At 42.8% G+C, this 21,627-nt stretch overlaps 1 protein-coding gene across 1 annotated transcript; it reads right to left on the reverse strand.

The window, feature by feature from the left end:
- Positions 1-671: 671 nt before the first annotated feature.
- LOC125303165 (homeobox protein Mohawk-like) lies at positions 672-8,652 on the reverse strand. Its single transcript, XM_048256719.1, has 7 exons — positions 8,371-8,652; positions 8,011-8,256; positions 7,008-7,167; positions 6,442-6,595; positions 5,946-6,275; positions 2,189-2,222; positions 672-1,543 (listed from the first exon to the last, which is right to left on the reverse strand). The coding sequence occupies exons 2-7, from the start codon at positions 8,184-8,186 to the stop codon at positions 1,342-1,344; spliced, it is 1,056 nt and encodes a 351-aa protein (XP_048112676.1). The 5' UTR covers positions 8,187-8,256; positions 8,371-8,652; the 3' UTR covers positions 672-1,341.
- Positions 8,653-21,627: the final 12,975 nt, after the last annotated feature.

Genomic DNA, 21,627 nt, shown 5'->3' on the forward strand with positions numbered 1-21,627 from the left:
ACATAAGCTTGAAACAGCCTAGATGTAGCAGTGGTGCAAAACCCATAGAGGCCATACCAGCTTCAATGTGCTGTTCAGACATAGCAGGGGCTAACTGTTTCAGTATGAGCAGTTTATCAGATTGGAAGTGGCTTTTTCCTAGATTACCACTCAAAATGTCCTGCACGCTCTCTATTTTCCACATTACATGTAACTAAATTTAAAGTGGAAATAATTAGCCCTTTCCATGCAACCGTCCACAACACTGGTGTCTCTCCAGTGGCAAGTCTTGTGGGAACCTATTCTTACACAAGCAAGGCTAGTGGTGTAAATCTAGGACAATTGTTTTCTCTGGAAAAAGTGGCTAAGGAAGACAGGAGTGAAATCTTGAAGGAACCAAAGCCATATTGAAGCCCTGACCACTGACAGTGACAGTGTCCAAAATGGAATACTCCAGTCCCCATTAGGTGACATACTTAGGAGAGACAGAGTAGTCATTCTTGGAGATCACTCAACTTTTCTTTGGAGAGGAACAGCAGTTATCAAAGCAACATGTGGTTAGTGGTTATTTCCAGACCAGTATTCATGCAAATAGGCAAAGAAATATTAACAGCAATGGATGTTGCAAGAATAGTGCTACATCAGACTAAAGGAAATGAATTTGACATGAACACAATTTAATCTATCCACAATAGGAACACTTAGGAACACTTACAAGAACATTGGTTTTATGCAAAAGATGAAATTTGAAAATGTCTTACGCATTCAGTCATAGGACAAAAATCCAGAGTCTACCGTACCAACACTGAATGTCATATAACTTATGAAAATGGTGAACATTCAAAGAATATATTACATTTTCCGACCACAGACATGAGGTTTTGTGTTCATGTATGATAAATGACCATAAGATTAAAGAGAAAGGGTACAGATGAACATTCCCTCCAACTAGTCAGTTGCTGTGCATTCAGGTTCAGTAACACTGATGACTAAAACTTCAGATGACCAAATGGACCAACAAGAAAAACAAAAACAAGAAACCTCTTTATCTTTCTGAGCTCTGTCATGGGAAGGCACGCCAGTGAATGCAATGCATGTCAAGCACAAAATTATTGCTTTTCATAAAAAACACTGTAGTTGGTAATAATAATAAATTCATATTTGAGGAATTGAGGAAGTCAAGTCTCTGGAAAATGTCACTTAATCTTATTTAAAGAATGGAGGGAATTGTCTCTTTCATTTTCTGTAAGAATCCCTTTGTAAAGACTTTTGTGGCACAGAAGAAATCCTCTTTCTCTCTCAATCTCTCCCCCTCTCTATAGTTGTCTTTACCCCATGAGGACTGTTCAAGACAGGGCTGAGTTAGTGTTGGGGCACCAGGGGTACTTTGACAGTCTTTATTTCGGCTATATGGGAGGACTTCTGGATGATACAGCTGGTTGTCCCCGTGGCTGCTGTCCCTCCTTCCTTTCCCTGGGTAGCCATGTTTGTCAAGGCCATGGCGGCGTGGATCTCCTTCCAGTATGTCTCGTCTTTTCCTCTCCCGCCCTCCTTTCGCTTGTTACTGGACAGGAAATGAAATAATATACTCCAGTTAGACATCACACAGGTTCACATTATACAATGTAAACCAATTTAATATAGAATAAACAGCCATCTCAACAGCCATCTCTTCTGTGCTCTACCCTCTAAATCAGGGGTGTCAAACTCATATTAGGTAGTGGGCTGGATTTGTTGGAATGAGACCTCATGGTGGGCCGTCTTTTTCATGGTTATTATCATTTTCTGCATGGGTATCAGAGTGTTATTTGATGATATCATTTATGAGCAAACTGCTGTCATATACTGCTCTCTCTCTTGAAATGCTCTCCTTCCATGTTAGCTTTTCCACTTCCTTCCTGAGGATGGTTTGTAGTGCTAGGTTATCAATTCATCATATCACAGAGATATTGCTTAGCTTATTACACTTTGTTGAAGACAACTGGATGTGATATTTTTTTCTAATTTTCCCTTCCTACCTAAAACATCTGGGTATGAAACCTGCTGGCGGGCCTGATCTGGCCCCAGGCTTTATGTTTGACACCCCTGCTCTAAATAAATAACTGCTAATGGGTAAATGTGTAGATAACACTGAACATTGGAGAGGATCTTTGGATTTTTAGTTCTGGACGATATGGGAATGACACACGCAATGTTTTCTCTCTCTCACCTGTCACATTTGTTTGAGCTGCAGTCCAAAGGCTCTGTGGAGGAAACAGAGGAGTGATTAAATTCATTGCATAGAGATTTGGCTTCTTGAACATGTCTTCTGTCTTATTTGTTAGCTTTTATTAAGGGAGACATATTATTCATTAAGACAGAAACCACTCAGAGAAAATTTCAAAGTATAATGTAATCAATACACATTAGCGGTTCGGTTATTTCAGCTGATAAGCCAGAAAGGTCCCAGAATGGCTTTTAACAACTAATGTCAGGTGGCTGTACCTTACGTCAGGATAATTCCTAAACAACTACACAGCAGGGAAAAATAGGGACAGTTAGTCTCAGAGCGCATCTCACTGGTGAAGTTTTACAGCGCACAAAGGACTCAGAGTTGAAAAGATTTCGGCTCGAAGAAAAATGTTGTAATAACTTAAGGGATGCAAATGAGCTGTGCAGCACTGGAACAAAATGCCTGTGTTGCTGACACAGAGCAGATATCATTTTTCCATCTCTAAAGCACTGGAGGAACATAATTGCATTTGTTTTGGCGGGAGCACCCAAGTCCAGCCAAGCCTGGCACACTTCACTCTTTGGCTCTGCAGAGGAACTCACGCACACTTACACACTTATAGTTCCATATTGCATATGTATGTGTGTATGTACACACACACACACACAGCAAGACAGTGCACATGCAATGCACATCTAAACTATGTCTATGGCTTACATATAAAATGTGCATATATACACAGAATACAGTTCAAGTGTTGCAAAATGTGCATACATTAGAGCACCTAGTGGAAATATTTTCACACAAGCAGTGGATTACACTTTTGTGCTTTTTGTATTCTGCTAATTGTGCTAAATGTTGTACTCTCCACGGTAAAGCCATTAAATGGAATGAATTATTGACGAGGGAAGGATTCTGTACCTTGAACTGAATAAGGAATAAAGTCAGGACAGTGTATTCTGATACAGTTGTGTTGAGCACTGCTGAGCATCTGTGTGCCTTTGTGACTTGCACCTGCTTTAAAGCTTACACGCACTGCTCTAGGGTCAGTGTGAATGATGTAACTCGGCCACCAGGTAAAAAACTTAACACAGTCAATGGCTTTACCTTTAATCTCTACATTTCTGTTCCCACTAAGTCCTTCTAAGTGTGTGGTTGATATGCACTGCCATGCAAGACTCAGTTGAGACCCCTCTTTGGCAGGGATACAATTAGGGGGCCAGGCTACACTAAGCTCCTTGATTTTCAGAGCTCTGCGCTCGGTTGAGGGCGATCCAGATCGGTGGAGGGGAAAATATCTTTAGGGAACCATAGAGAGAAAAACTGGAAACTAATACATAACAAAACAGAGTTTTCAATATTCTTCGCCTGAAATACATTCAACTCAGATTCTTAAAACATCTGTCCTGCCAAGAACTACTGTGAACCATTAATAAATCATTTACCATTTGCTTCTATGAGCTACTGAATGCCTCACAGATCAAACTAAATATCTGTAGCTCTGTTGCACCTCAGCCACACTTTACTTGGAGGGGAAAATATTTCTTTGGGCACAGGGAAGAGACAATGTTTTTTTAAAAGATAATAAACTTCCTCTTCAATTTCAAGATTAAAAAGATTTCTCTCCCTCCAGTTCATTGCTTAACTTTACTTTTTAATGAATATTTAATTGAATAAATTAACATGAATAAAATGCTTTATTTGTTCTTTGGTTCTGTAGAGCAATCTTAGGCAATCTCTAGTACTCAAAAACAGAGGCCCTTGAAATAACTTAAAAAACAGTTGATTTTAACAGTGGTAACAGTGGTGCAGTAGGAATGCCTCTGAACACAATCCAACACAAGCATAGGTACACACAAACACACACACACACACACACACACACACACACACAGCCTATACAGCACGTAACAAAACCTGACCTGGCCTTTAGTTTCACACCCTATTGCCTTAACTAAACAGTGGCCATATTGTGGGGTCTCGTGTTGCCTCCCCTGAGCTCTCTAATGACCCTAAATGGCTTTCTGCACCTCCAGGTTTACTCTGTTTCTCTGAAGTGCTGTCTGTGGCCCTCTTGTTCTCTTCAGACAGTAGGAGCCTATGAATAAAAGGGCAGAACTGAGCGTGGGTCCAGACCAGGGTGGACCAATGTAGATGACACAAGAGAGTTCATTTTTCTAAATCATTATTCACCCCTTTCCTGAATTTGGAGGGACTGGCTTCCAAAGGACTCTCAAATGATCTCATGCGTAAGTTGTCAGCTGGGAAATGTGAAGAATTCACAAATTCTTGTCTCCAACAACATCCTTCTTCAAAAATTTCCATGCGCATATGCTACACAGGAAACTATGTGTCTGTGTGGTGTCAGTCCTAATTTCATACATGCTTGCACAACAGAACACATTTGCTGTCCCAGATATATGGAAAGTCTCTTTACAGTCCTTTTACCCTGGAGTAGAGTAAATGCTTGGAGTAAACAGTGTGAAAGTTTTCATAGTTCTCCTGTGCCATAGTTCCACTCTGCTTCGAGTAATATGTTTCCACTGACATTCCGGGATGATGAAATTTTAGCAGGTTAAGTGCAATGGCAAAAATAGCAGAAACCGAATTTGAATGCCGCATACAAGTCTCTGTAGCCCAGTCAAATACTAGTATTAATTTAACACATTTCTAAGCAGTGTCACTCTTAACACTGTGTTCCTGTGATTAAGTACTGATGAAGACTTAATGATAAGACTTTGGTTGTCTGTATCTGTCAGTGCCAGGAGTCATAATTATGGTTTTACTATTATGTAGTTACAAGGGAAATACCACACACAAGAAAGCCTGGCGCAATGTGTCCAGTCAGCTGGCTATGAGTCTGTCAGTCTTTGCCTCTTTACATGCAGTTGGAAAATATTTACACAAATACACACAACCGTCTTAGACAGCAACTTATAAGTAAACTAATATCTCTGAAAAGTCATATTCCCTACAACTGCCTACAGCCATTTTTTCAACAATTATTACAGTGAGGACTACTTTGTATATCTGAATAGGCAGCAATGAAGTGTTCTTTATACTCAGACATTTCATCATCCTCTATTGGATTAACCATAAATTTGTATTACAACTGATTGTAATGTGTACCAATCAGATGTGCATGTAATGCATATTCCCATTAAGTATGATTGTGGATGCATAAAGAACCATGTTTAAACACCAAAGCATTTAGTTAAAAAAAGGTCCAAATGGCTAATGACACGTCTTTGTGTTAAGCATGTTTCTGCCACTTATAACTGTGCTCTCCTTTTTCTATTCTGCCTGACTTGCTTACCCTGGCTCACTGGTACAGGAGGTGCTGATGATTCAAACCATTTGCAGCTTATACCTGGCAATGGAAAATAGTAATCTCAGGCATTCCTTAATTGTCCCTAAAGAGGGCAGTTCCATGATGGCAGGAGTACAAAACCAACAGACAGGGGAACATGTTAAGCAGCAAGGGTGGAAATTATGCAAACGATAAATTAGACCCAATTATTTTGGCGTAGTCGTCAGACATCAGCAGGTGTTCCTATACACTGGGCTGTTGGTCAACTTTCCACATTCAAAGCAGGCACATAGCACCTGAGCCCGAGCCCGCCATTTCCCACCAACTCGACTCAACTTCGAGTGTCAGAGGGCAAACAGCATCAATATGTCACTGTCAACGAACTCCCCAAATCCTCAAAAGTATTAAAAAACACGACCTTATATGAGCCCCAAAAGCTCTTACCAGCTCTGTAGACACCGTTGGCCTCCACTTCAGATGATGAGGGCGAGAGAAGGTCATCATCGTACTCGTTGGAGCTAAAGGACCCTGAGTGGTTCCTCCGTCGGGAGTCCAGGACTTTGTTTGACGCCATGACGTGGTGCAGGGAGTCGTTCAGGTAGCGGTTCAGCAAGCTGCTCTTGTATTTTGGCGGGGAGACGTAATCGTCGCAAAGGGCGGGGTCAGTCCTGAGCCCCACCCCTTTCACCCGTCTGTCCTGCTGGATGACGCTCTGGTACGACGGCCGGCTGAACTCGCCGTCACCGGACGGCATCCGAGAGGCATTCTCACCATCTGCGGAGTGGCACAGGACAGGACATGTTCATCTTAAGGCAGTACATAAGATGACCATGCGCACACACACACAAACGTACACACTCACCCAAAGTTCTTTCAAACCAGTGCATGTGCAACCTCACACAAACACAACCACAACCACACAAACACACACACACACTACCCTCGGAATTCGTGTCATCGCTGCTGATGCTGAGTCTTTCGGCGTTGCCCTGCACATATTTGTTGTACAGTTTGATGCGTAGAGCCCAGCTAAGGTCAGGCTGCCTCACAGTGTTCTTCAGCCGTCGTCGTGCATTAGCAAACCAGTTAGAAACCTGCAACATAAAAGAGTATCATAAACACAGATATCATGCACCTTGAAAAGCATGGCACAAGATGCACCAATACAGGCACATGCTGACCACACACTGTGCCAAATCCACACAGGCCATTCATATCCATCAAGAGCTTCCACTCAGTTTCTGTTTCCAAAGTGTCTCCGTAAAACATAATACCTATTCATGGGATCACCCTTTAAACCTGTAAAGCCTCCATGAGTAATTTTGTCATTTTCTCTGAAAATTGTTGTCAAAGACCACAAGGTGGCTTCATCCAGTGTAACACGTGTTTCATCCTGTGTAACATACACATAAGAGTGTTCAAGGGGGTGGAGATGTGGCCATGTCCACATAACCCACATCCCTACCAGAGATTCTAGAGCTCTGTTCTAGAATCTTTGATACCAACCTGCACCAGAGTCATGTGGGAGCCCAGGGCCAGGAGAATCTTCTCTGTCTTGGTGGGGTAGGGGTTGTCTCTGTGCTTGTACAGCCACTGTTTGAGAGGACGGGCCATGTCCTGGAGAGCCTGACGCTTGTGTCGAACCTTCCCTGCGCCCGACCGCGACCTGTGGGGAGTGCAGATGGTCACTGTTTTCACAAATCCCTCTCAAAATGTCACTCTTTAAGCTAGCTTTTGCCTCAGAGACTGTCAATAATTTTGATTACCCAGACTTCAACACTTGTTCTACAAAAGTGTTTTGCATTTGTAGTGATGAAAGATTTGTTAGGACTTCTTTTTACAGGAGCTGCTTGTGCATGACTGCCTCTGTATGTTAGATGATCAGTAGAGGTCACTGTGGAGCTAGCTCACTATGCACATTGCTGTGGCATTTAGTGCTCTGACTGCAACACAATGCTATGTAAATGCAACACATTCCCTTCCACCTCTGGCTTGCCAAGGGGTCACCACTCTGCCAATATTTGCCTTGTAATCCTGATCTGTATGCACAGCCTGAAGACCATTTACTTTCATGTAAAGCATTTGGCACACATATCTATTTATATTAATGCATGCCCACCTATGGAGATACTCTGCTGGCTGAATCTATAGTCTGCTGGCTCTTTCATACCCTCCCAAAGCACAACTGAAACTGTAACCTGACATAGCCTATAGTCTCTGTTAAGCAGACCATTATAGTACACATTAGTCACCCTTTTTGACATTTAGCATGGAGAATACACACACATAAACACAGACTCACACACTCATGCACATACGTACTTTTTTTATATTTATAATCAAATGAAATTAAAACAAAATTAAAACAAACAATTCTATCAAGAAAATGGTAAGAAGACTCAAGTGTATAAAACACATATTTTTTTTTTATTGCTGTTCTTCATTGAATGCTGAAATTTGCATTAAGCTACCACATATTGATAAGATGACAACAGCATCCATTACATACCCATTTCTCCTGTGCTTGATAGAAGGGTCATCATCAATAACTTTGTGATTTGACAACAAATCTGAATGCTGTCCTTCGATAACTTCCAAATAGTTCAGACTCTTCATTTCCACCTCTTTAGCATTCTTTTCAAACATAATGTGGTTATCAAATTTATTGAAAACCACGGCACTCATTTTGATATCCGAATGCAAAGCCTTTTTATATAAAGATGCACAGTTGTGTGTCACACTCCAGGTTGCGTGCCTACGAAAGACAGAGATCATTTACGTATTATAACGTATTTTTCATTTTTACATTTTCATTTGTGCGCCTAAGCCAAACAGAGGGCAAATAAATGTATCATGCTTAGTAGCCTACCTAATAAAAGTGTACCAACTTGTACCTTCAGTTCACAAACGTTGACAATTCATCAGAGCAATTTCTAACTTGGCACATCCCGTAGAATCCGTCAAGAGTTGTACTCCAAGATAATCAGGGTAGTTCACAACATGGGCTACTGTTCATCTCTCTTGAAGAATGAGCTGAATGTAATCCTGTCACGGACTGAGTCCTAGCGCGCGGTCAGACCCCCTTTGAACATCCTCCCTCTGTGAAGTCAGAGTGGTAGTGTGCGTGTACTGTGCAATCTTCGACAGTCTACCTACTTTATTCAACATAACGATGGTGGTAATGCGCCCCGGAATATGAATACGGTGCCTATCTCATGTTTCCCAGCGAAAATGAGCAGCCTCCGAATTTACATGAGAATGATGAATGCGTGTTCCGCGGCACAGGTGAGGGAGTCGAGTATCGCCGAGCTACTGCATGTCTGGCTGTTAGGATGCTGGAGTTCGGCCAAAGATTAGCAGCTCAGGGGAGCGTTCGCCATTCAGCAGGGAGACTTCATCCTAGTCTTATTTTATGAAGAACGTTTTTTATTTCGGAACAGCAGCAGCCCAGCTCAGCTCCAACAGGTCGACAAGGGAGTAAAGTGCATGAAATTTTCAGGCATCGTTCGAAAGTGTAACATTTATGTCTTTTTAAGCACTGTTATAAAGAAAAGCACTTTTAATGATTGCACTACTGGTTAGATGCATTTCGTTGTTCTACTAGTTGTCTTTACCTGTGCAATGACAGTAAAGTTGAATCTAATCTAATTTACAGCATTGTCAGCATCTGAATGAGAGCAAAGAGGTATATGTCCAACTTCCTATTTCCATGTAGGTTATTCCCATAAGTGATAGCCACACTACAGTGTAGAGAGATCAGTCTCATTTTTCTAGGCTACATGATGGCATGTCTGCTAGAAGGCCCACTTAATGAAAACATTTGTAGTGAATGAGCTGATGGTGATAGCCTACTTTTAACAAAAATGTCTGCACTGCACGTACAATGTTTTATCGACACATTCCACTTTCATCTGACTTGTAGTGGTGGCTGTGGCAGAGGTCTTTTGTATTTCAGCTAAATAAAACCTCCCCCATAACACCTTAAACTCCAACGAGTTCACTGCACTGGTAGAGGCATACAGCGCAAACCACACACATCATAAATTACCCTCCCTTGGTGATCCACTGGCCTTACCACTTGTTGATATTAACCATGCACAGTGACTTGCTCAGGAGACAATTTCAGGAAAACCTTCAGGTTTAGGTCTGTTTGCATTTCGTGTATTCACTGAAATTCAAAAGTGTTCCACATGATGGGCAACTGTTGATTTCCCCTCTTGTTTTTGGAAATCCAAGCCTATTTTGATAGAGCTGAATATGTTTGCACAGAGTAAGGAAACCATTAATCATGTGGTCTGTGTCTTTCCTTTGATACTCTTAGACAAGGACACCATTCATCCAGATTCAACAGACATTTTCAAAAATGCTCCCTTGAAAACTGATTGATTCAAGAAATGTGTCTCACCTTGAAATACCATGTTTATTACCCACCATTAAGCTTCAGTAGGCTACTCGATAACGGAGTCAAAGAAAATAAGTCATCTCCACATTTGGCATAACCTCCATTTCTAATAAATATCTGGATGAGCTTCAGTTGTTATAATAAGACCTGTTTATGACAATCCAGATTCCATTTTGAAACAAATGTAAACAGTAAAATGTTCTTAAAGGTGAATATGATCTTCGAAGAGGGGGTTAGTCAGAGTCTGATCACTGTGAGTAGTGAGTCTGACTTGATTTATCTCTGACACACAATGAGTCAGTCAAATATTCTCTCTGGTCTACAGAAGAACCATCAGCTGCTGTCTAACCCTGCCACAGATTGTTTCTGAGACCCTTAACCAAATCCACATGTCTTATCTAAATAACCAGCACGCCTGGGACTATCATGTTTCTTCATGGCGTATGCCAAACATACGGATTAGCTTGTCATTGGTTTAGACATAGATATGTACGGCAAATTGGCACTGACATATTAAATATTATTTATTTAAACCATCACAGCAGAACATATCTTCAGCGAGACTTTTTACATAGGCTATTGTAAAAACAAACCTGTATTCAAAATAAAAATGAAGACATCTGAATGGTTATAACAATCTTATTGCATTTTGTCTGTTGACAAGCTGTAAAACTTGCAGAAGGAACACTAGTGACAGCCTAACTGCGCAAAAGCTACATCTGAGCTAAGGCAGGATTTTGATCCAGTGGGGCCGATTTTTCACTCCTACCAGGTGTTTAACAAGTGAACACAAACATCAGTTCTCCACTGAAAACTAAGAAGGCACCACTATACAGAGGCACTTTGATCACTTTTTTCATGGTTTCTGAACAGCTCATCGTTTTTGTACTATGAGCCAAAGCGTAGGAGACTTGAGATTCTGTATGAAATGAACAAAAGTATTATGCCAGCCCCATCACAAGACCAATATGATTTCCATGTGTGCAACCAAGAAACCTAACATTGTCTGCTGTCATAATTACTTAAACACTCTCTAATCAGTATGTCTCCATGACTAACAGAGCATTCAGTCCCATTAGGATGGGCCTTTACGTCATGTATTTTTTGCACTTTTAACAAGTCAACCAAGGATTCTTGATCTCTGTGGGGTCTATGAAATTGACCCTGATGACATACTAGGAATACTAGGAACACATACTAGGAAACTAGGATCCTGTCTACCCTAACCCCCCTCCCCCCCAACACCGCCCTGTGGAACTGCACTGTGACTGCGCAGCCTAACGTGTTGCTGCTTCACATCAAGCCTGATATACTTGAAATTACTGCATACTGCATATCAATGTAAATATACAGGTCACACAAGCACAAGTTTAAACTTCATGTAACTGTTAAGACTATATAAATATACAACACAACTACATCTATTTTTTTTATATATATGTCCTATATTTCTATTTTGATACATACATGTTCTATATTTCAGTCTTGCACTTTAATTTAATGTTTATTGTCTATGGCTATGTCTATAGTATGTCTATGTCTGTATTTAAAGCATGTCTATGTCTGCATGGGAAAGTAAGAAACGAAATTTCAATTCTTTGTATGACCAGTGCATGTAAAGAAATTGACAATAAAAGCCGACTTGACTTGACTATACTAATGTGAACGTCATCCTTGCATGCTGTTTAGTCCATCAACTTGAGAGACCCTAAACAGATAGTTAGATTCAATTGCTCTCTGCGAAAAGATTCAGAAGACCAAATAAGTTGGATTATTAACTTGTTTTTGTCTCTGCTTTGACCTATATCTCATATGTGTGTGAGAGCTTAACGATTACCCAAAATAATCATAAATCTAGCCTACACATAGTATCACAGAGTAGTGGTCTGTGTTCATTTTTTGACCCACTCCTTCCTTGAGAAGGTTCTGCTGGCATGTCTATTGAGGTATTGAGGGTAAGGACACTAAGTGGGACAGATTTAATTCCGTCCAGGGTTTTTGTTGGTGGCTAACTCCACAGGGTCCAAACCTCATTTCAGCAGCTCACCTCATTTCTCACCTCAGGAGCAGCACAGCTGCCCTGGTCTTCTGCAGTACATCGCCAAACAGGAACTACACGACGAGATTAATGGCACCAAAAGCAAATTGTCAGAGTCTTTTATTTTTCCCTTTGACCCACCTTGCTAAGGGTTTTTGCAGTATATGGAAATAGCAGAGCGCTACACTCATGTAAAGGATCTTCAGAAATTGGGACAAGTAAGCCCTTGGCAAAGGAGCCAACTATATGCTACCAACTATCTGACTACCTTAGTACAAGCTAGTTGTTCCAGTGTGGTTGGTGGTTAGTGATCGCATTAGTTTTCCAGACCGGTTTGTTTGGCTGAAAAACTACCAGCTTGATTTTTATGAAACTTGTTGCAAGGGATTTAGCATGGGCCAAGGAGGAAGCCATTCAATTCTGAAGCAGATCTGAATCAGCGGCAGGTCCATTAATTACTTTTTGCTTTCGTTAACATTGCAAGATTGGATATTCAGCCTTGGTGGAGGTCTGAAATCTCCTGATCATGTCATTGACATAGTACAGTGTACAGAAAAACAGGTGTGAAAGTATTGAAGGCTGTTTATGGAATCTGTTTCAGTATGTTATTGGAATATGCTCATATAAATGATCAGACAATTCCCACTTTTTGAATTTAATGATTCTGGAAGTCACTCCCTCTTTTCAGTGCCTCCACCCTTGGCCCAGTGGTCACCCGTCAGAGAAAAACAGAACAGGACCCCGCCTTCTGAAGCCTTTCAGCAGAGATGACCTCGTGAACCAACCTCAGGGCCCCCACCAAAGAGAGTTTGGGGTTTTGTCTTTTCCTGCAGTTTCATGTGCTGTCGGGATCTTTATGTTGTCACTCAACTGGATCCAGCGACTTGATGATGTTTTGAAACCCTTTCACATGTCAGTGAAACCATCCCAGCAGAATGGTAGACCCACTCCTTTACTGTCGCTATTAAAAACAGCCAGGGACAGACGTTACCATGGGCCAGCCTGCACTCAGAGACATTAAATGGCCATGTTTTCCAATACTTATAAGATGCTGCTCTTTTAAATAGAGGCTTTTGACTTCTTCTCTATAGAGTAAGCACGAGGAGGGGATTTTTTTTATTTGGGATCGTTATAATTTCTTTCTGTGGAATTGTTATTTCAGAGGGTGCCTTCAGAAGTCTCTGCTGTACAGTTAATTTATACGACTGTGTTTTGACTCCCTGTTTCACTTCCTGGCAGCAGAGACTATGCAGAGTGTCCAAATGTCACTTGACTTTTGGTCCGAAGCCACCTTTTTCCGTCCCAAACATGAGATATATGAAAGGTACCAGTGTAAAGGCCTGCAGCTACAAGTTTATTGAATACGCAAATCCATCCAAAATATGATAGTCTGCCCAAGGATTATAGCCCTATAGCTATACCTCTGCCAGTAAACATCATAAAAAGATAGAGTGAGGATTGTTAATGGTATTTTGGAAAAAGGTACACAGATGGAACATTGCAAGCATTGATAATAGTGTGACCTTTTGTCAGTAGTTTTTGTAGTTCTGTGGTAATTTGGTCATAAATGTACCATCTGTCCTCAGTATTCCACTAAAAAAACAAAACAACATTTTCTTGCTCATGAGTTTGAAACTCATGTTCAGTCTGGTCAGAAAGGGCCGGAGAGCTGCTTGAAGTGCCCAGGCTGAATTGTCCTTGATCGATCACTTTGTGAATGAGCTCTGCTGTGCCACGTCTGCTGTGAAACTCTACGGGTGTTCAAATACCGTAGTGCCTCTCATCTAATTATGACTTTGCCATCAATCACCATCTCACACTAATGCATCATTAACTTAACAAATCGCTCCCATATGCCTCTCTCTCTTTCTGCCCAGCGCTGCCATCCGAGCCCTGGTTGTCTTCCATATGCCTTTCCCCCGGCACCCAGTCCTTCAGCAGTGCACAGCAGGGATCCTGGGTTCTGTTTGACCTTTGTCATGTTTTGCAGGCTTCATCCATTGGGTCATGTTTGTTAGGGAGGGATATCACTGCTAATCTGCTCCGAGTCTGAGACTTTCTCACTGACTTCATTGCTCCGCTGACGCAGGCTGAAGCATGACCACGTGTTGTAAACACCACCTCAGACTCCTCTGTTTCTGCGAGTGGTAATCTAATTTGACAGGCAATAGCTCCATCTTGCCTGCACACCCGCCTGCCTATGAGGCTGGCCCTCTGTGGAGGCCTGAAGTTTTATGTCCGTGTGGTTTATGTTCAGTTATAACTCCAGGCCCTGCTGTACATCACAATTCCCTTCATAGAGCATTATACCTCTCTTTAGCGAGCTGGGGTCCCATGACTTTCGTTAGTCCAGGTGATGGCCAATTTTAACGCCAGTCACACCTAATTGACTGAATTATGCACAGGAGATGGCCCTCCCAAAAAACAGTTGTTTCTCCTCATTATACTCATTGATTGCTAATGTGGCAGTGGAAGGGTCCTGGCTAACGATCTGTCACGCTTTCAGGTAGCATGTCAAGAAGACGTCCGCTGTGATAATTGTAGCCGTTGTTGACAACAGCACCATGCATTCCGCCTTGACCGGAGTGGCGCAACACTGGAGTGGTGAGTGGATACTAATGGGGCGTAACGGGTTATGTCGGCCCTAATGAGGGCATCAGTGGAATTAGGGTTCCCTGGCGGGCACCTTCGATGAGTCACCATGCTTAGTGTGTCAGTGGCCTCCACGTGTGACACAGCTGCCACCTCAGCATAGCCCTGCTGCCGCCGCTAGACCCAGCTGCTGCCTCTCAGCGTATGGAACTCATCAGTGACAACACAGGAAAGCCAAGGCTCCAGGCCGTCATCTTTACTAGTTTCTTTCACAGGTGGTTTCATGTGGTGGTCAAATGTTTCTGTAGGTGAACTGGTAGAGAGATATTTTAACCATGTTGAGAGTCCAGAGCTGCCAACCCTTACGCAATCGATTGGTGTAATAGCACGTGGAGCCAATCAAATGAATGAATCTCACTCTCAATGTGTGAGCGATGGCAATGACATGACAATGAAATGATTAAAATAGGTATTACCTCTACTTGTACCTGTATTTCCAATTTTCACATTTACTTGAATAACTGTATTTGGGGATTAAAGGGACCCCAGGCAAACCTGATGCTTTTTCTCTATGAAACTCCCCCTCGTTTGGTCTGAAGCTCTTTTCCTTTTCTCTGCATCTTCCGTCAAGGGTTTTCGCTGCTTCTTCGCCGGCTCTGCCATTATACACACGTTTGCAACAATCGCTAGTGTTTCGTTAGCCTGCCTCTGTGCTGTAAACTGATCCTGCTTCGGTCGGCGGGTACGATACACTGAACTTGCAAGCTGGATATTCTTCCTACAGGCAGTAGGGGCGGGCGAGAGAGTCTTAATTCGCCCTGTAATGAGTCATTTAACCATATACCGACTTACGAAGACGAGTAATTAACACGAAAACGTTGCCTGGTGTCCCTTTAACACAATAAATGACCACTTCAGTGCAGTGCAGTGCATGCCTTCACCCCAGGCATCCACTTTCATGGAACTTGTGACAGACCAAATTAAATCCTACACATTCATCTCACTGGCCTTCATTTCAAGCAGATTTATTTCGCTTGATTTTCCATCTCGACAATCCTGCAAAGAAATCTACCATTTATACAACACGTGTTAAAACTGAAACAAGTTTATTTTTCCACCTCTGCTTGGGACTGCAGCGGCATTTCACACCCTCTGCTTTCAGCCGAGGTATCAAACCCTGATTGGCTAAATTATTGCAGTCCTTGCGCATAAAAACTCCCGCTCCAGTCTTGGCAGGCCTCAGCAACTTCCCAAGCTCCTGATGCGCAGTGTAAACACGGGTTGTACCATTTCGCTAACAGGGCGGCGTGAATTAATGCCCAAGTGAGGATCGGTCCAGATGGCCACTAACCCTTTCCTTGCGCAGGAAAATAAACATCCTTAAATCACCATGATGGGAGTTCCTTGAGGTCCAAAAAACACTGAAGTCATGCTAGAAGTCGCACCTCCTCAGAGATCAGCGCTTAGACGGCAAGGAATGGATCACACACACAAAAAAATCCAGAGGTTGTGAGTGTTTAGTGAACTGCCTTTGTCAGTGGCATGTGATGGTTTAAAAGAGGGGTTATGAAGTCTGATGCCCACTACAGTGTTACACTTCACCTGTGAGTCTTCACCTTTTTTTCTTTAAGCACATACTGTACAGTGCAAACTGTGGCATATTCAGAGGAAATATTCTATTTTTAAAAACATCTGTTTGTTCCCAGTTAATTAAAGCACCACCACAAAAACACACAATGTTGGGTGTTTGGAAAAACCTCTAAACTGTAAGTCTGTACAGTGGCCAAAGGCGCTGTGACAAAGTTCATAGGATAGGACGTGCCTTAAATAGAAGGCTGTTAACTTGGCAATAAACTTCTATACATAAATAGAACTCATTAGGGGGAAATTTTATTTAAAAAGGGACCTAATTGCAACCTTGCAACTCTTTTGAAACGGGAAAAAAAAACCTATGGTTGGCTTAGCCGTGGTTGCCCTGAACAGAATTTGGTCTCCTCGGTGAGACTGTCCCATTTATCTTCAAGTGTCTGTGTTCCCATGGAGGATCCGCTAACGTCAGCTTCCAACTCCTTGTCTTCTACGCAGCATGCAGAGTTTGTAGGCCACATCTGACCTTGTTGGCTGCTCTGGGGTGCTCACAGTGCCAGAGTCGAAATCTTGCGTTTGCTTTGACTAATAACCATCCCTCCTGTCTTCCTTGAAGCTCTGTGTGACTTAATGAAGTAGCTGGCAAGGGCACGATGGATAAATAATGGTGCAAGCAATAACAATAAATGTGTAGTAAAAGTGTCAAAAACAGTCAAGTTCACAAGGTAACGTGACACGACTGACTCATATTTTACTTTGCTTTTTCCTTCAGTTTTCCAGTGTTCTTGTTTGTGTTTTTGTGTTGTTGCTGTTCAATATCAAAAACAAGCCATTATGATAGAAATTTCTGTCATAAACTGAAAAGAATTCATTATGTACTTCTGGAAAGTATGAGCTGTTTTTCTTCTCTGTTTAGCTGTTTTTCTTCTTGTAAGTTTGCTTTTTTTTACTAACCTCTTACCTATTAAATACTATATCAAAATATACAAATAATACTGCAATATGCACATTATTATACCACAATATTGCAATCACTACTACTTTTTCAACATTTCATCATTGTTCACTGCTTTTCCCCCATAACAAAATGAGTTCCATCATTGTCACCCAGGACCAACGTCCTGCTATTGTTACACACTCTGGTCAGTCCCCGACGAGCAGCAGCAAATACACACCGCCCATGCGGCCCATACAGTCCGTACAGTACACGGGAGCAGGTCCTGAGGTACAGTAAGAAAAACACATTCCTGTACTCCCCACGCCAGGAGCCAGAGGGCCCGGTGAGCACTGTGGTCAGAGGTGAACGGCAGGTCTCCCAGGCCCTTTACGCTCCCTTCAGTTCTGCTCCATAAAAAAGCACACACACACACACTCACACAGACACACACTCACACAGACACACATGCATATGCTGCCCTGGAAGTTCAGCATTAATAAGACCTGATCGGAAATCGTCATAAATCACCAGCTGAGGATATGTGAAAAAGGAACAGCAAAAATGAGTTAGCCAAGAGATGTTTGTTCCTGTGGTGCTGTGCGGTGCAGGCCTGGAGGAGGTGAAACACGAGTGTGTTGATAGCTACTGATCACTCTGCACTCGTCTGCAGAGGTTATTTGGAGAAGGTTGATTGATGAGCATATTTCGGTGTTATTATTCAATATTACTTGCAAAGAGAGAGACAGACACACCACCACTGGCAATGTGGACATTGGTGTAAAATGAACAATGCTGTGTCTGTTGGGAGAGAGAGAGAGAGAGAGAGAGAGAGAGAAAGAGAGAACAGAGTGAGAGAAAGAGTACACAGAGAGGGAGAAAGAGAGAGAGAGAGACAGAACACAGAGAGAGAGAGAGAGAACAGAGAGTGGGGGAGCGGTGGGACCGCTCCTGGTAAAAAGTGGGGCCCAGCTGGTGGTAGAGCTTTTCAGGACCCTCTTCAGGAATGTCGAGTAGAAGGAACTTCGTGCAGTTCCCTTGTTCACCAGCGGAGGGTGAAATACTTTTCAAACAGCAAAAATACATACATATACTGTTTATATCACAAGAGTCACAATATACTGTATACTGTATGTCACAAAAGTCACAATGGATTTGTGGAGGTGTTGTTTAGTAATACACAAGGATTACACGGACCAGCCGTGGCCTACTGGTTAGCACTTCGGACCTGTAACCGGAGGGTTGCCGGTTCGAACCCCGACCAGTAGGCACGGCTGAAGTGCCCTTGAGCAAGGCACCTAACCCCTCACTGCTCCCCGAGCGCCGCTGTTGATGCAGGCAGCTCACTGCGCCAGGATTAGTGTGTGCTTCACCTCACAGTGTGAGACCAAATTTCCCTCACGGGATCAAAAGAGTATATATACTGTGTGTGTGTGTGTGTGTGTGTGTGTGTGTGTGTGTGTCAGTCACATAACCCAGCATCATAAAGATTCACTTAATGACAGATTATTTCCCCTCGCATAACTAGGACACTCTGGTGACTCATTCGTCAGATATGCCAGTGTGGAATATTGATCACTGGACGCGGCGTCCAAACAGATGCTGTCCCCTGCTCGGCAGTGACTTTTTCCAGATTTCATGCGCTTGTCCGCCCCAAATGGGCCATGCCACTGAGGGTCTCCCCCAGCGGGGGATCTGTTGCGATTGGCCGGGCCTCTTGTTTGGAGACTCCGCTCCTTCGGTGTAACTCCTGCACTTCATGCCCTCATAAATAACACTTCATTAAAGCGCCCCAGCTGTCCGAGTCATCACACGCTTGCAACTGGGTGCCTTCTGCCAAGAGAAAGGCTGCCTAGGTGGCTGCTGTTACAGCTTACTACACGTTTTGGAGGGGGGGTTGCTATCTCCAGCCAACACAGTCAGGGCAAACGGTGGATAACACAAACAAACATAAACAAACAAAAAGGAAAAGCTCACATCGGTTGACCCAACAAAGACTTCGATTAGGACACCAATACATGAAGTGACTGTCTCCACAGACAATATTCTTTTGAGACTTTTAGAGAGCCGCCCTGGAACCACCTCTACAGTCTCCCTTCAGACTTCCACCACGTTTGAGAAGTTCTAGTGTTCATCATTGTTTAAGCTTCTCAACCTTGAGGCAGCAGAACCACGGTGGGGTGGAGCGGGGCTCTGCGTAGCTGTAAATAAAAACCCGTTGGCTGCACAAAAAGCCCTGTGTCTCCCTGTCACTCATACTTGGCCTTGTAACTGGAGGCTGGTGGTAAGCAAACTTTCCTCCCCTTATTATTTTAATTCTGATTTCTCTGTATTTATAAAAATCCATGAGTTATGATTCGTATATGTTTTTTGTTACTCAACATGAACAAATCATTGTATAAAGCTGGAAATCTGGCATGGCATACTGCTGAGTAAATTCTTTTGTAAACTCAAAGTGCCATAACTTTATATGAATAAATGACTGTTCAGATCCAACTTAATACGCCTCAACCATCCACATAGTCAAATACTTAACATAGGAAAACATTTTTGGACATTTTGTGGCCTATTAAAAGAGTTACTACAGAGTGCAGCCATTTCTACAAAATGCTTTGCTGTAAGATTTGCCCCATGGAGAGATGGATAAACAACTGCACTTATATTTTTTTTTAATATGACCTCTTTGCGAGTAGCCTCTTTTTCCAGTCTTTATGGGGGAGAAGAGACATTTCCCATAAAACAACTTTTTCTGAAAAGTTCTCTGTGTCGTATCTCATATCCTTCTGTTCTATTCTCATATAGAAGATTCCAGAATCGACTCCTGCAGTGTAACTGAGCTCTGTTATGGGAGCAGGAATAGAGGATTAGGTTATAGTTTCACATGGACATTTGGAAACCGCAGTTACTAGTGGTGCACCTGTAGAACAGGGGATAGGGGTGTTTTAGCTTGAGGTGGAAGATTTGAGAAGGAAGATGGGGACATCTTGATTAAAGGTGCTATAAGCGATGCAGGGTAACGTCACTTCTGTTGGCGTTCAAACAAAACAGAAAGCTGCAATTGAATTGAAACTCTCCCAAGCGTGCATCTCATCTGTGATTTGCTGGAACAGTTTGTTATGTTTTTATGGGCAAGATTTGCCCAAGTTGTTTTGTGGCTGTTTTTTGGAGCATAGGCTGTCCAAGAGTTTTTTTACAGTGTATTCGGGGCACAAGCAGCTAACAGATGTTGAGGTGATGTTAGCTGTATGTGACAAAAAATGTTTAGCTTAGAAACCGTGTTACATCGCTTATAGTACCTTTAAGCTCAGACACACACTGTGATTTTGGAGAGAATATGTGCATGTCTGTACTACCAGTATTTTCAGCTTTTATTCTAACACCAACTGCTTGGGTCAACTGACATTACTGCAAACACATCAGAACCAAGTCCTACTGCTCCCAGCCCAACCTGTAGAGAGCTCTTCCTCCCCACTCACTTGCCCTGTGCAGTCTGGCCAGCCCATATATCACTCGGACCTGTGAGACAGTCAGTGCAGAGCTGCCGCGTCTGCTCAGCACTCTCCCAGCTCGCTGTGCAGATAGCCCTTTATTGGGGATGACATCACTCGTGAGGGAGTCTGACCTCTTGTTAAAATCACTAAGCATGGTGCTACCCCCTCCACCCCCACACCACTAGCTATACATGGAGAAAACTATGCTCATCTCTCCCAGCTACTTTGTCAGTCTCTCTCTTTCTCGCTTTCTTTCTGTCTGTGTTTCTCTTCCCATTGCTTTAAATCAATTACCAGGAAGGGGAAAAGAAAAACAACTCAGCAGACACACGCTGACATTTGGATGGGATTGGGATTGACTCTACAGTATGGGTAAGCTGCATATGATTTCGCAGGTGTTTGGAAACTTGGACACGAGCACCGTAATGGTGTCCCTCCCTGCCTAAGGGACGCACACCATGATTTTATTTTCAGCGATCGAACGGATTGAAGGCGGAGAGAGAAAAGGAGCTGATTTCAGGCCGGCGAACTGTGTCGTGAACCCTCCTGCACACAGCGGCTCTAATGTGTCTTGGAGAGCATACATGCTGAGAAAGGGTCCGCGACACAAATTGAAAATGTTTCAGCTTTTCTCCTGCACTTTCCAAAGGAGGTGAATTTCAGATATGCGTAGGGTTTCCCTTCCTCAGCGGTGCCCCAGTAGCTGGCCAAGGTCATCCCAGAAAATTCTCCTGTCGCTCTGTAATTCCCCTTTAATATACTGAGTGCAGGAGAAATAAACTCTATTTCCTCTTGGCTTCTGTGGAAGCCCCTGCCCTCATCTTCCAAAAACTCTCTTCCTCTCCCTTTTTTTTCTCTCAGAGGCCATGTCTGCCTTCTGATCAAAATAAACGTTCCCTGCTGAACTAAAGAGACCAGCTAACCCTGTTGGCTCTCTCTCTCTCTCCCCAACTCTGATAAAAAAAGTCCAGATGACTTATTAAAAAGCAAAGATGACTCGTTGTTATTTGCCCCTCTCACTACTCAATCCAGGTGGCAGGTTTCTCAGGCTCAGTGCATAATAGTGCATAAATCTTCCACCC

The sequence above is a fragment of the Alosa alosa genome, chromosome 1, assembly GCF_017589495.1.
Source record: "Alosa alosa isolate M-15738 ecotype Scorff River chromosome 1, AALO_Geno_1.1, whole genome shotgun sequence".
In the NCBI taxonomy this organism is placed as follows: Eukaryota; Metazoa; Chordata; class Actinopteri; order Clupeiformes; family Clupeidae; genus Alosa; species Alosa alosa.